The following is a 16,912-nucleotide window of genomic DNA, read 5'->3' as shown; positions in this document are numbered from 1 at the left end:
TTGGACTACCGTGATTAGGGTGTGAAAAATAATATTAGCTGAAAAGCACTATTCGAAATGGATTAAAAGAAGACAATGGGATTGGGGAGTTACCTCCGATTTTATTTTGGTTTAGCTGTCATAAATGGTTTTTCCAAAATTGGATTCAGTAGGAAAAAAAGAGAACTCATCAAATTTTGTAAAGTACTAATTAGCCATGTTTTAATACTCGAACAAGAAATATACTTACTGTAATTCTGACAGTACAACCATTAACCAACACAAATGACCAAATTATTAGACTTTATTTATTAAACCTTGGCTTAAGGACACTCCAACTGCTAGGGGTCCAAGCCAGCCAAATCGGGCTTTCACTTTTTCCTCCTCTCGCCCACATGATACATCTAATTAAACAATATTATTACCTTTTCTTAATTAAGCATCTAAATTTCAAAAGCACTGCTGCATTATCATTTACCCAACATAATACATATTAGTCCACCAACCCAATGCCTCTCCTTCCTCATGGTTTTGATTCTCAGTTTCAGATGCCACAAACACATCCAAGTAACTCCTCCCATCATCACTCCCATCCTCCTGTTCAGACTGAACCCTTTCGACCGGGCCCATGCATCCACCATAGTTGTCAGCTGGAAAGTATGAATCAACACTGTCAACAACCACCTGTGGACTACCCTCATCCACCACCGCACTTCCAACACTCCCACTACTCAGGTGGTCCTCCACTCTTGTGCTGAAAATCGGAGCCATATCTTCATCTACTGGAAGTGGATCGACTTTCTTGTCACATAATGTTTCCTCAGGCACCTCTTTAGCTTGAACTTGAAGCTTCTCATTTAAGGATACCACCTGCGGAATAGTCAACATGTCATATAAGATATTCAATCAAAAAGTCCACTTGTTAATTAGTTTCTGGCCTATCTTGCATACTCCTTTTTTCTTTTTTAAAAGTTCAGTCTCTTTCTCAAAAGGAAGTCTTAAAGCATATTTTGAGAAATCTACAAAGGTATATTCGCATAGCTACTTTGAAAGTGACCTCTTTGCAAACGAGGTGGGGTTCAGAACAGATGCTACTCCTGGTAGTTTGTGATTATTATAATGTCGAATCTCATGTGTAGGACCCTTTCAGGATAGCTACCAATCATCTTCCAAGCGTCGTGTCGACTTGTTTCCCTATGCTATGCTATGATGGAGTTCTGATTGTGAAGGCACTAATTCTAATCCTATACACCCCCAACTGTTGACAGACAATTTATATTCTATTCTATTTTATTCACCCATTACACACATCTATGCATAACTCTATCCGTAGTATCACTAGAAATATTAATAACACATTCTTTCAAATACTTTTTTTTATTATTATTATCGGTTAAAATTTATTAAAAATTATAATTTTTTTAGGTTCCATTCTGTATATAATGAGTTTCTTATTTTGTAATTATTTTTAATATAACTAATAATAAAATATGTGTTAAAAATAATCTATTTAAGATTATGTTGCTAACACTCTTTTATGTCATTCACCGATACTCAAATTGCATATATGAGTAGCCAAATCTACATAGAGAAATCTTAAAATTACCGTTGCATAGATGCAATACAATGATTTAACTTTTTCAACGGTACACATGTTTAAATGTACCTCAGATTTGAGTTTCTCATTCTCCTTCATAATTGAATCGTAGGATGAAAGTAGGGTGTCGTATGAAGACTTGAGAACATCATAATCCCTTTCAAGTTGCTTGGTCTTCCATCGAGCCCTGCGGTTCTGAAACCACACAGCCACCTGCCTGGGCTGCAATCCCAGCTTCTTAGCCAACTGGGTCTTCCTCTCAGGCTCCAATTTGTTCTCTTCCTCGAAGTTCTTCTCCAACAGATGGACCTAACCATCAACCACATAAAGAGTGTCACAGCACATGGAAATGTTGATGGCAAGCTATCACACACTTTTCTCATATCTTAATCTTTGGATGCAACAATATATATTAATCTAAAAAACAAAGTAAAGTAAAAGCATTATACAATATATAGTAATCCGTAAATTAATAACAACACCAAGTATTCAAATCAAGCAAAGTTGTCTTGATTTACTACTAATAGTAAGAAATGGTTTCAGATTCAATCTCTTCATAGCTACAAAATAGGTTTTCTCTTTAAAGCCAACCACCTTTTTTCTTTCCACATATTATATTAAGTTTAAAAGCCAAAGTCAAAGCAATTCATTCAAATTTCAAGCTATTCATGGCAACAACTTCTTATATTCAAATTGGTGATGAGTCTGACAACAACAACAAATAGCAATTCATTCAAATTTGAAGCTACTGGCCAACCTGTTCGGAACTGAGGCGGTGCTTCTTCTTCTCCGGCGACTGCTTGTCATAATACTCCTCATCATACAGTTCGTCCGGTGAGGTGAAGAAAGGTCGCCTCTTTGAGGCTTCCTCCATGCTCATCATCGATCTCCCTGCTTTCATTTCAATCCCAAAAACAAAACCCCATCAATTTACACTCTTTTGTGTATCAAGACCACCATCCATGCCAAAACATAATAATACATACAAAAATTTAATAAAACAAGAAATTTTTAATTCTTTATCTGTCACAACCCAAATCTGATACACCATCAAGTTGCTTCCTTTATCAAAAACCCAAATCGAATCATGCCTTTTATTTCGTTTGCTTTATTGTTCCAAACTTCCCAGCTGCCAAACAGATTTCATTTTTAGAAGCACAAAACTCAGATGCAGTGTTTTTTTTTTTACTGTTCTCTAATCAGAATTAGAATTTTACCTTTTATAATACGCGGAATAATGGTTTATGTTAATGGTCAACATAAATTAATATCAGGAGAACAACACCAAAAGCACTTTAAGAAACCAAACCATAAGAACAACAAATACTCCACACCATATTTAATTTCAAATTTTCAATCCAAAAAAAGGGTAAGTAAGAGAAAACTTGATAACATCAAATCAAGATAAAGAGCAAGAGAATGACCTCGAAAAGCAAGTTCAGTGTTGCCGAGGAAGAGCATGTTGTTCCCGCGAGAAGCAGAGGCATCAAAGAAAATCCGTCCAGACTCCATGGCACTCCGGTCAATCACCGCTGCCAGAGACACTTTCCGGCGAGAGAAAGAGACACCTTAGTACTTAAAAGGTGTCTTTGCTCTTGTATGTGTGTGTTTGTTCTGTGTGTTTTACTCTGTTTTTCGAAACTAGTGTTGAGAATTTCAGAAGGGTTGTTGTTATGAAGTGTTTTGTTTGTGTGTGAATTAGTAACTATTAGAAGATCATAAGCTTATGACGGAAGAAGCTTGTGGTCCAAAGCAACCTCGCCGGAGTCTCCAACGGGCATATGCAAGATCCCATCATACACCGCCAGATCCTACCCACTACCAAAGTTTATACTTTGAGGCCCTCAGTTTCGGGACGAAGGAGGAGCACCGCCGCGACCACCTTCGTCGGAATCTCCGGAGCAAGATTTTCCGGCGAGCTTTTGTTGTGTGTGTGTGTCGTCAACGAACACTCTGTGTGTCTTTGTGAGTGTTTTCTGCGACTAAAATTGTACGAACGATGGTCACTGCCTTTTATAGAACTTTCTTGGTAGTTAATTGACTTAAATGTCCTTTTATAATATATTACTACTATTTTGGTCCTGCTACGAGCATGAACTGGATATTAACCTCGTTCGCAGTATTGTGGTGGAGATTGAACATGAGATTTTCAAATAAATAGATCGTTCTCATAACTTGTTGTGAGCACATGATATCTAACCATTAAGTTAACTCGTTAGGTTGAATGGCTAATATATACACATGTAAAAGTAAAAAGTCTTCTATTATATTTTCTTATAACAAATCATTGTAAATGATAAGTGTGTTATAAAATGAAACCGGGGTTAATTCCATTTAATAACTAAATCACATAATCAGTTTGTTTTGCTGATGTTGGCTGAGTTACTAATCCACTATCATGAATATAGATCCTTAAATCGGTAGTTGATATTCAATTCTTAGAAATCATGTAATGAACATTGTCACAAGTAACAAGTAAATATGGTAATGTATGAGAAATACTGAATGTAATATACAACTGATTTCTGAGCTGCATTATAAGGTGACGAAGAATCACTTAACACTATTTTTTTTAAGTCGAAAATGATATACATGTTCAAAGAATATAACTATTTAATAAATAATTGTGTTATACTTTGTTGGTTTCCAATACCGTATGTCTTTTTAAGAAGAATTACAGTTCAATTTCGCAATGAAGACTGAAGTTCAACTTTACGTATGTGATCTATTTTCCCAACTTGAATGCCATCTTTATCGCTCCATGTGGAAATCATGGTTCTAGACAAATTTAACAGGCCATCTTTGGATGATAGATCATAGGCAATGTTTAAGATCCCAATAGCATCATCATCACTTGGAAGCTGAAAAAGGCATAATACAAGTAACTTGCTTTTGTCATGTCACAAAAGTTTTCATGAACAGAAACATGTCATTACACTTCTTTGTTGTCTTTAAGAATTTCTATCTTGGTGAATTACTTTGTTTCTTTAAATATCATTATGACATCATATGCCATTATCTTTATTTCTCTCTTGCTTTTTAACTTTTCATATATACTAGTACATATTTTAAAAATATATCCGAAAACCAAAACCAAGACAACAATATCTTGGGAGTTTAAATCAATAAAAATCATTTTTTTAAGACTTTTAAAGTATAATTAAAAAATTAATAAAATTATTATACATTTAATTAATTTATGATTTAATGATAATATAAAATATTTTATAATGTATAAATTAGTTATTTATATATCAATATTGATCCGACCGAAATTAAACTTAAATTCTAATTTTAAGTCTTATGTATGAAAAATATAATAAATGATTGAAACTTGGAAGTATAGACTAATATTAAAAGTAATTAAGTCAGGATCTCGATATAAATTAATTATTCATACCTATAATACGGTGAAATAAATATAGTCAAATCTTCCCAAATATACTTTAAGAAAACATTTCCCTTTTTAAACAAGAAAACTCTTCTCTCCCTTTATGTATTTGGTTTTCATTGGTTATGTGGATGTCTATAAAAACATAGTTTCTCAATTTTAGCCGTACTAAGAAATGCATCTCTCATACACTCAGATAAAAACACATGCTACTTCTAGTTTTCTACATTTATAAAATTGCAATATGTGTGGCTTGGTTTAGCAAGTCGAATCAAAATAGTTGGCCACATGCTTCTGTTTGTTGTTAAAATTCCGAAATTCCCCTCTGCTCTCAACAGAGCCAACATCTCCAACGCATCATAAACAGTGTCTACAATTAAACTATACATGGAAGATCCGAGTAGAAACTTAAAAGGCAAGTGGTTGCAATTTGAATCCACATGGTGGGGCTTCTTCAAGATGTCAAAATAGATGGCCATTTTGAGAGAGAGAGAATGACCAAAGCTTATGTATATATTAATGTCTTGCACAGGTAGATTTAACTACTGTTGTACTCCTTAGATGATGCAGTCACATAAATTTGCTGGGGAACCTTTCGAAAACACCACCCTAATCCATTGAACCCATCAACCTCTGACTTCTTATTAATTTAGTAATCCGGTTAACTGAAAATAAGAAGAAAAATAATTTCTAGAAAGTTAATATATTATGAGTTTGTTATCGTAAACATACTTATTTTTTTTAATATTAATACATTAACAATCTGTAATTAAAAATTGTCTTAAAATATATTATTATATAGCTTGACAACATACTTATTAAGTATGGGTATGTTAGTAAATATTTGAGGGATTTGTTAACATACACTTTATATATATATATATATATATATATATATATATATATATATATATATATATATATATATATTATAAATATATCATGTGTGAATAAATGAAAAGGAAAGAATGGCTAGCTAGATAGAATTCCATGCATGATAGCAACTTAACTAAAAAATGGGCATGTCCATTTGGATAAGGTGGCATCACACATCCTTATTATGTACAAGGCAAGCATAACAGATGGGGTGTATGCGACGTATGCACTCAAAGTGTCGTTATTACAAAAGATCCATATAGTAACGCAGACACAAAAATCATTAACTTTATTCTATTTGACATATTGTGGCTAAGAGAAATTAAACTATATTAAAATTGGTCTGTGCATGGTTTTAAACTACAATATATATTTATATTATCCGCATTAACAATTTTATGGTTATATTATAAATTTAGTTTCTATATTTGATTTTCTTTTTCTATTTTAGTTTTTATATAAAAATATATATTTTAAGATTTACATGAATTTTTTTACTGATCAATTCCCATTGTGTATTAAAGCTACAATAGTGTTAGATTTTTTTTCCATATAGGAAAAAAAAACTGACATGTTAAGTGTAGGGATTAAAATATAATTTTTTTATGCAAAAACAAAAAAGAAGGGTAATTTTTTTTTATAGAGACTAAAACAAAAAAAAATATTATTAACTATAGGAACCAATTAAATCTTATATTGTTATAATTTTGGTAAACGGTAGAACAAGTGCATAAACATTTTTCATGTAAAGACTAAAATGGGAGTTTTTTTTTTTTAGTATAAAAGACTAAAATGAAAAATGGTGTTAGGTGCAGGGATCAAATTTTTAATTGTGCGATAGATTTTTTTTGTTCGATAGAATATAATGTATATAATAACAAGACAAGTCTAATGACTAATATCTATTTTCTTCCATTAATATGATTTTTTTTTTGTAGAATATATACATTTTTCGTTTGTGATATAATGCTTACATGGAAAATAAAGTGGAAAGAAACACTACCAAAAACCTTCAAATTCAAACCAAAAAACTTGTCAAATGTTGGAGTTGCCTTAGTTAATACTAGTATAAGTTTTATCTAACAAAAATTAAACTATTAGCACAAGCATTAATAATACAATGCATTATCATAAAATTAGATGTACTCATACTACTAAAAAAACATAATTTTAACATTGGTTATTAAAGACTTTTAACGTCGATTATTAAACGATATTATCAATAACATTAATTTTTCAAAATCGATGTTATTATAAAAATATAACATCGATTATTTAAATAACCAATGTTATGTTATATAATAAGAATTATAAAAAAAAGTTATACATTAACAACACTTTGCAATTTACACTAGACTGTTAAAAAAAATAAATGTCTCACCAACAAAATTGACATAAAATGGACAACTTAGAATCTCTTTTTTCACTCTGAAAATTATAATGGATGTCTACTGCATCAGGTACTAGGAAAAAATCACAGTCCAAATTGACAACACTCTACAATTTACACATATTTCTAAAAAAAAATGTCTCACCAACAAAATTGATATAAAATTGATAACTCAGAATCTCTTTTTCACGTTATAAATTATAATGGACGTATAATGTATCAGTTACTATGGAAAAATCACAGTCCAAATTGACAACACTCTGCAATTTGCACACATCTTTAAAAAAAATGTCTCACCAACAAAACTAACATAAAATGGACAACTTAGAATCTTTTTTTCATTCAAAAAATTATAATGGGCGTCTGCTGCATCAGGTACAAGGGAAACATCAACATTGGATTCTAGAGAAGCCTTTAACAGGAGCACAATTCTAACCTCCTTATGATATTCCAATACATATCAATGGGGCAAAATGCTTATACAACTATAAATAACACCTTTCAGCTAACCAACGATCAATTGGTGGATGAAATATACTACCGACAATCATTCATAGATGCAGGTCAATAATATTTTTTTCAATCTCTACAATTGAAAAATGATGATGATGTTTACACAATGTTAATGTGCAATGAACAATACTCGTGTGTTGGCCCTATAAAATTATTATGTACCATCAATAGAACACCAGATGGTATACTCAACCTGCTTCAATCCACTATTACTCTTACTCATGATGTATATTACAACGAAAAGTGGAACATACCATGCCAAGGTGAGTTTTTAGATTACTCCTTCACTGGAACAAATCCAATAAGATTTGACATTCCTTCATGATGTAGCATGGACAAACTCAAGGATATAATCAAGCAAGTTGCACCTCTAGGGGGTTCCCCCTTATAAAATTTATGAATCACAGATGGTTAGACGATTGTTTTTTCAACAACTAGGCCATGTGAGGTATTCAAAAAAAATTAATCGAATATGAAATAATAGAGTTGAAAAAAGACGAAGACATGCTAAAGGTGTTAGTAGAATTCAAATACGATTCTGCCCAATAGAAATTTAGTATTTTTAATAAACCAGTAACCAAAATGGAACAAGACATGTCTCTTACACAACATTTTTCAAACTATCATTAGTTTCGTCATATTTGCGTTACAATTGTATTTTTCAGTATGTTTCGTTATTCTCGTTTATCATCTCAGTCATCGTACTGTTTAATTTTATATCTATTATATAACAAAGATGTATCAATTATTTGTTCAGAATGTTTTTTAATTTATTTTAATACTACTAACTAATTTTCTCATTTTTTAGTTAACGAACACAACAAAACAAAATCGTCAACGACACATAAATTTAGTTAAAAAAATACTTATGTCGTAACTAAAAAATTATATTATAATTTTCTCCAATTTTATTAATTTCCTTTATCTATATATATTTCTTAAAAAAATATTTAAAAAAAAAACAAAAACCATGTTTGGGGGACTCAAATTCTCAACACCAAATTGCAATTTTTTTTAAGATCATAGTGTAAATTCGGGTCTCTCAACTTGAATTTATATTGTGAATAATAGGGGAGTGATATATTTTGGTAATTTTTTTTTATATGAGGAAAAAATTTTCGACGTTCAAATTCTGGCAATAGTGACACACTGTGCACGCGTATTTCCCATATTATTCTAATCTAATCGCACTATTTCTCAACATTACTTCTATATCCCAGGTAAAAATTTTAAATAATCTTTTTATATTGACTACAGTAATTAAGAAGGTTTGATTTTTTTAATATACTAATATGAAACATTTATCAATTTTATTAGAAAATTTGACCGATTATTTTTTATAATTATTTTTTCTTCTATAAAATTTGAATTTAAGATCTTACTTATAAAAAAAAAGTCTAATAATACTCTAATCAATGATAGATGAGTCAATTGTTTAATTATAAGAGTCTTTATTATTAGGTACTCTTATTATGTCTATTATATATATATTTTTTAGAATATTACTAACTTAGATAAATTCTCAGCTCGACTAAGATTTGAGTGTGAGGGCTGGGTTGGGCTCAGTTATTTTACAATTAATTAAAACAAATGAAAAAAGACGATTTGGTGTAAACAGTTCTGTAGAATATGACTTCTTTTAGTTTTCTAAATTGTTAAATTATAAATACGATTTAATTTGATTATATATATACGTTAAAAATATCATTAATACGTCTACATTAATTCAAACAAGACAGGAAAATGAAAAAAAAAGACTTTATCTAAAATGTCATTTGTATAAAGTTAGTAGTTATCTAATCTAATTCATTTCCAATATATTAGAGGCCAGCAACATAACGGGAAAGCACATGGTGATGGGACTCAACTCAAGCTTTCTTTTTGTAGTGGGATTAAAAAGACACGAAAGAGAAAAAAAATATACAAAACATTTCTATGGAAAACATGGTTGTATAGTAGTCGTGCGTTTTTTTAAATTGTAGAATTTTGTCATAATAATACTACTAATGACTATTAATATCATCAACTAAGAAAAGTTTCACACATAAAAAGTTATCATGAAACTTTTATAAATAAAATGAGAAAACATTTTTTCATTATTAATGTAATTAAGCATAAAATATTTGAGTCAACTAATATGAAAGCTATGCAATTTTATAAAATAGCTAACAAACAACCTTGCGCCCAATATAATAAGTCCGAGGATGACGCATTTTTTTAAAAAATAGATACGAGTTTTTCTTTAGCATTTAAAAAGATTATGTTAATAAAATACTTAATTTTACATTATACATTAAGCAAGCGGGTTTGACGTATTCTATACAAAATTACGACGTCAAAATTATCTTACACATGCATGCCCATTTGGTGAAGTTTAATTTTCTCAGAAAAAATAAAGGCCACAAATCCATTATACGATAAATGATGTCTCTGTCTTCCTTAACAGTGACTATACTTTTTATAGCAAAAGTAAGGATTGTGTAAGACTACACCATTAAATTAATAAGGCTTCATGAACCTGTTATATTAGTGGCCTGAGAGTGTGTCAACCTATGGATTAAAACATAAGGTTATATTGTATTCATATACAGATGATAATTTATTTAGTTAAAGAATTTATATTTGATTTTTTTTATATGTAAAATTCTTTTGTTGGACTAACAACAATCATACATCACAATTGAGATTAGTCTTTGATACTATAAGTGAGATGATAATTGTGCACTCTAATCCAAGGAAAAAAAAAATAGTGGTGTGACATATATTAATTTTGAAGGTTCCTATGTTAGGAAATAGCAGCATGCGCAAGAAGTAATTATGGAAGATATGGCATAATTAAATAAATTTAACCAGATTACTTTGTAATTTCGTTTTAGATGTTCATTTGCTAATTGGAGTTATGATGTTGCGCCCACTGGCAAAAACTTACTAGTGCAAGACAAAGCACATGACTAGATACTACCATAACTATATAAAAAAAGAAATAAAATTGTGTGGCGTTGTAAATATATAGTTTGGCTCAAGAATATTTGATCAATTTTGAATAAAAAATTTCCAGGTGTTGGCCAGTTGTCCATCCATTGGTTCTTTTATACGGGAATTTCTATCTTGACCCAATTGAAAAAAAGCCAAATAAAATTAAATGAAATAAACAAAGTCCACTCGTCCTATATATTAAGATATAATGGGTTATTTGCTTTATCCTTAGACAACAAAACTCGCGAGAATCTTTCTTGGAGAGATGGTATAACCAAGTTACTCGAATTTCAACAATATATTTTACCATATTCTCATATTCTAAGCATCTTATGAATGGAATCAAGGGAACACCTCATCACTTACTTTCTTACGCTTCATGCCATTTAGCTCCCACCTGCCTGAAACATGTGACGATTAATGTATAAGTTCAAAGAATATTTTTGTTGATCTGCAAACAAGATGGACCCAAGACCACGAGATGTGGGGTAAAACATTAGATGAAAGATCATAAATATTATATTTTAGTCTTTGAGGTTATAAGTATGCCCATGTTTAATTTAGATATAATATTTTCTACAGTTAAAATTAAAACAGAATCAGATAGTACATATTGGGGCTATATGTATATTTTAAAAAATCAATTGAGGAAGGCACAACTAAGTTAATTAAATTCGATCTCATAGGTTGACAGTTAACCTCAAATGTGAAGCGATGACACAAGCATTAATATTTAGGTTAAAAGTCTACTTTTCTTAAGCATTTAAATATACTTGTACGTATAGAATTAATTTATTAAGTTTTCTCAAATTAAAAATGGGGCAATCGTTACCTACCCTAGTCCCTGCTTATCAACCAATTAAAACCCAGGATATTAACCTATCAACAGTTAAATTTCAATGTATGTAGTGCCTGCTTATGTTCAATATATATATGAAACGGAGTTATACGTGGTGTAACGACAAATCACATTCTCGAAAACCAAAACGTTTTGTTGTAGTTGGAACAATTTAGCATATGTTTGGGTTAAGGTTAAAGAAACATGCTTTCCTATAAGGATAAGAATAGTATTTGTATCTTTTGAGAATGGAGGTTTAATTACTAGATCTTTTAATTTATTTTGTAAGTATAATTTGATTATTTTATTTTTAAAAGGTTTAATTTGATCTCTTAATTTATTTATTAATTGACACAAGATAATTTTGATTTGATAAGTGACTTTGAGTTCGAGTTCTACATATACAATTATATTAAATATTTAAAAATAAATTTTATTATTAATGCAGGTCATACATAACTTGAATAAAACTGTTTCTAATAAAAAATACACATAATTTTTATAAAAAAATATATTAAAATCAATATAATAAATAAATAGCCAGGCCATAAAAAAGAAGCATAATATTTCTCAAGCATACTCTAGCACTACGCAAAAAAAGGTAAAATAACTAAATGCTAGTGCCAATGAATATTTCTTGGAAGAATAAATCCTAGGGCGAAAGTTTCTGTCCGATAGTATTGAAAGTTCAATCACTCACAACTCATTTTCATTAAGGACACTTGGCTTATCAATAGGCTTTGCCCCTCCTCTGGTTATTCTAGACTCTATCCATACATACTTTTCATGTTAGAGCCATTGAGCATTGAGGTTTGGTCCTTCAATTTTAAAGATTCCACGATCTCTAGTGCATGGCTTCCTATTTGATCTTGGATAACAATTTAAATTCCTTTTCATTCAAATCGACTTTCTTTTTCGTAGAAGGGGAATATTGTGTCAACAGAGTATGGAAGTTTGATCAAGATCTTTTCTATGGCTGGATATTCGTATTTCAGGGTGAACATGGAGCCGCATCATCATATTATTTAAATATATAAGTAATACTTTTACCTACATCTACAATCAAATTTCACACAATAATAACGATAAAAAGAAATTTCACACAATAGAGAGGTTTAGATAATTTATTCCTTCTTGTAATATACATTAGGCCAAAGCCATTTCAGGTTCTCAATGGATGGTTAAAAGGAAAGGGTTTTCAAGAGGAAGTGGTGAATTGTTGGAAGGTGACAAATATCCATGGTAGGGCAGCCTATGTCATGAAGGAAAAGTTGAAGAAATTAAAATCTTGCCTTTAAGTTATGGAATAAGGAAACCTATGGTAACCTTCAAAAATTAGCCAAGGAGATTCTTGTTAAAATCAATGATCTCGACTTGAAAGATGAAGAGGGAATTCTATCTTTGAGGGATTTAAGGGAGAAAGATTACTTCAAAGTGAGGTTTGGAAGCTATCTGCAAAATGAGAATCCTTGATGGCACAAAAATCAAGAAGCAAATGGATAAAGAAAGGGGATGGGAACACTAGATTTTTCTAATCGATTATTTATAGAAGAAGGAAGAGAAATAACATTAAAGGGTTGCATATTGGAGGTTCTTGGGTGGAGGACCTGAAAAGAGTAAAGGAAGAAATCAAATTGTTTTTTTGAGCAAAGATTCAAGGAAGATGCTTGGGTGAGACCCAAACTAGATGGTGTTTCCTTCAAGGAGCTAGGTGAGGAAGACAATGCTTTGTTGGTACCTAAATTAAAGGAAAAGGAAATAAAAGAAGCCATATGGAATTCTGATGGAGACAAGTGCCCAGGGTCCGATGGACTTAACTTCAACTTTATCAAGCATTTATGGAAGATACTTAAAGGGGACTTCATCAACCTCATGAATGAGTTTCACACAAATGGAGTTCTACTAAGAGGAGGTCATGCTTCTTTCATCACTCATATGCCTAAGAAGGACATCCCACTTGGCCTTGGTGGCTTACAACCTATGTCCCTTATTGGATGTATTTTGAAAGTCATTTCAAAAGTTCTATCCAATAGAGTGAGAAAAGTCTTACCTAAGGTTATAGATGTCAGACAATGTGCCTTCTTGAGTGAGAGATACATGTTTGATGGTGTCCTTATATCCAATGAGGTGGTAGAAGAAGTTAGGAGGTGTAGGAAGGAATGTGCAATCCTTAAGGTGGGCTTTAAGAAGGCGTATGACATTGTATCCTAGGAATTTCTGTTTTATATGATGAAGAGGCTAGGATTTTGTTGATAGTGGATTCAATGGATTAAAGGTTGCTTGGAATCAAAATGTGTGTCAATTCTAGTGAATGGAAGCCTAATGAAGAATTTGGTATGACTAAGGGATTGAGACAAGGTGATCCTATGACACCCTTCTCACTTCTCATGGTTGTTGAGGGCTTATCTGGACTCATGAGATAGGCTGTAGAGAAGAAGTTGTTCTCGGGGTTCAAGGTGTGGTGTGACAAGGTGGAGGTGGACATGCTACAGTTTGCTGATGATACCATTTTTTTTTTCAGAAGATAAGTCTACAAAATATCTTATGTATCAAAAGCATGCTGAGGGGTATTGAGTTGGCATCTAGTCTGAAAGTCAATTTCCACAAGAGTAGTTTAGCAGGGATTGGAATGAAGGAGAATGTGGTGGATAGGTATGATGCATTGTTGAATTGCAAAATAATGAGCATTCCATTTATTTATCTGGGAATCCAGTGGGAGCCAATCCGAGAAGGAAAGCAACATGGGCATCGATGTTACAAAGGATGCAAAAGAAATTGAGCTTGTGGAAGTACAAAAATGTCTTGAGGTGAGTGAGTTTGTCTTATTAATTTGGTTCTATCGGCTCTTTCCGTTGTTCTATCACTCTTTCTTGAAGTTGCCCAAGTGTGTGCTCAAGAAAATGGTAAGGTTGCAGAATGATTTTTTGCGGGGAGGGGATTTGGAAAGGAAAAAGATATTGTGGGTTAAATGGGACAAAGTGTGCTTGCCTAAGAGTATGGGGGGCTAGGGGTTAAAAACTTAGATTATTTTAATAAAGCCCTAGTAGCCAAGTGGAGGTGGAAGTGGCTTGTTAACCCGAGTGAACTATGGTCTAGAGTGTTGTGGGGGGGGGGGGAGGATGAGGTAAGAGGTAGGTGGGAGGGGTCAAAACAATCATGGTTATAGAGAGATCTGGTTTTAGGGGATAGGGAGGGGACAATGTGGTTGAACAATACCTTGGGGTGGAAGGTAGGAGAGGCAAATGATATTAGCTTATGGAAGGACGACTTGTTGGGTGAATTTATTCTTGCGGATAAATTCCCAAGAGTCTTCACCAACTCCGAACATTAATAATGTGTTATAAGAGAGATGGGGTGTTGGGAAGAGGGAGTTTGGAGGTGGGACTTTAATTGGAGAAGGATATGGTTTGCTTGGGAAGAGGAAGTAGTGAAGGAGTTTTTGGGGCTAATGTCAGAGGCAAGGGTTAAACAACACGAATTATGCTAGAGTCTGGAAAGGGTGCCAATTTGGACACAATTCTATGAACAATGCTTACCTATGTATCTTGCAGAACCATACAGTGTTGGAGGAGGATGACGAAGCAACTAGAATATGGCACATTCCGGTACCATCAAATGTGTAGCTGTTTGTCTGGCGGCTACTACTGGATAAACTCCCAACCAAAGCAAACCTTAACAGATGCAATATTCTTGCATCAGAGGAGGAGTTAAAATGTCTTTTATGCAAAGAACAAACTAAGATTGCATCACACTTATTCTTCTGCTGTAAGTTTTCAGGAGAGATATGGAATAGATGTTACAGGTGGCTGGACTTAGTGATGGCTCAACACAACAATCCAAAGCAACACTTTCAGCAACACTACGCGGGGTCATTCTCAAAAGCTGTCTCCAACAAAGCAATGTCAATATGGTGCACAATCACATGGCGGATTTGGCAACATAGGAACAAAATGGTTTTTACCAAAGAGGAGCTGGACCTGGAAAAGCTATGGAACATTATTATTACAAGGTCGTGGGTGTGGCTATCATCTAAGGTGCAAGATTTTGGTTACTCCTGGTAATCTTGGTTTAATAGACCATGAGAATGCTTGCATGGAGTGGGTTAAATGAGGGAGAATTATGATGGGGGATGTTTGGTTCTGTATCGACATGGTCTGCAGCCAATAAGGTCATCCAAGTGTGGCCATTAGTGGATAGATGACCATTAAAACGATGCATGGTAGTCAGGGTGGGAAGTAATGAATGCGCATGGATTGGTGAATTGGTGGGGTTTGGGCAGGAAAAAATGTAGCAGTGGGAGTTATTAGGGTCGGGAAAAGGAGTATTAACTGCAATATTTGTGTGGTTGGTGGCTAGACCAGAGGTGGGGATTGGTAGCAAGAAAATGAGGTATCTGAAGGAGATTCATGTATTACACATGATTTTTGGTAAGAGAGAGTTATGCTATAATCATGTTCATTCTAGACATTAGTAAATTGTAACCTTCCTATTGGGTTAGTGGAGGAAACTATTACTCACTGTTAATAGATGAAATGAAAGGGGAGTAGTCGGTAAAAAAAAGGCTATGCTATGCTACTTTACAATAAATACTATACAAGTAAAAGACCAAATCAAAATATCCCACGTTCTCTCTTTCTATTTTTTAATTCCTTCAACCCTAAGCTGAGGGTCTAAATACAATGGTATTGGATATTAGAGCTTTATGATGTATAATATCTTTGTCCTAGTTTTTCTCTCTCTTTCTTTTAGCTTTAGAAAAAAGTTGAATGGAGGATGAGGAGGAATTGCTGAAACTTAAAAAAAAATCAAGGGTATGATGTTGAAGAGGAGTGAGAAATGAAAAAGCAAATAACGGAAGCAAAGAGGGGAAGAGTGGCACCTAGGAAGGAACAATGCTTTAGGATATGTTTTTTATGAAGTGTGGGCAACTGTTATTCAATGTATGGTTGATAAATTGTGATCATGATGAAAAAATTATAGTGCTGCACCTTTGTGTGCTTTTATCTAGGGAATGCGACGCATGCAGGATACGCAATTGTCACATAGAAATATATATTATTAATATTCCAATTTCAATGTGCTACTAACTCTTCCCATCACCACTCACTCTATGGTTGAGAGGACCAACCACTTTGTAACTTAGTGCAGTTTGTGGTAACAAATGATCACACGATAAACATTAGAAGTAATTTAGTGTAACTGAATATTGTTGCTGGTAGCTGGAAAGTAATAGGCATAGAGGAGAATTTTATTACTCAAAAGCCAATTTCCTTTTATCACAAAATTAAAACAAAAGGGTTTTGTTCCTTTCTTTATTTGCGCCTAAAGTGGGACACTATCCTTATTGTTGCA

The 16,912-nt window shown here is 32.6% G+C and overlaps 1 protein-coding gene across 1 annotated transcript; it reads right to left on the bottom strand.

The window, feature by feature from the left end:
- Positions 1–205: 205 nt before the first annotated feature.
- Positions 206–3,608, bottom strand: LOC100797836 (homeobox-leucine zipper protein HAT5). The gene is made up of 4 exons (XM_003542650.4): positions 3,001–3,608; positions 2,334–2,467; positions 1,646–1,885; positions 206–849 (listed from the first exon to the last, which is right to left on the bottom strand). Exons 1-4 carry the CDS (start codon positions 3,086–3,088, stop codon positions 454–456), a joined length of 858 nt encoding a protein of 285 aa, XP_003542698.1. The 5' UTR covers positions 3,089–3,608; the 3' UTR covers positions 206–453.
- Positions 3,609–16,912: the final 13,304 nt, after the last annotated feature.

This window comes from Glycine max, chromosome 13, assembly GCF_000004515.6.
Source record: "Glycine max cultivar Williams 82 chromosome 13, Glycine_max_v4.0, whole genome shotgun sequence".
NCBI lineage: Eukaryota > Viridiplantae > Streptophyta > Magnoliopsida > Fabales > Fabaceae > Glycine > Glycine max.
Note: the sequence above shows the minus strand (reverse complement) of the source record. Positions and strands in the feature narration are given on the sequence as shown.

Coding starts and splice junctions, on each gene's coding strand:
- LOC100797836 (XM_003542650.4), bottom strand. CDS start 3,088: ATGGAGTCTGGACGGATTTTCTTTGATGCCTCTGCTTCTCGCGGGAAC. Junction 2,468..3,000: donor CACTGAACTTGCTTTTCGAG/GTCATTCTCTTG, acceptor AAATGAAAGCAG/GGAGATCGATGATGAGCATG. Junction 1,886..2,333: donor ACCGCCTCAGTTCCGAACAG/GTTGGCCAGTAG, acceptor GTTGATGGTTAG/GTCCATCTGTTGGAGAAGAA.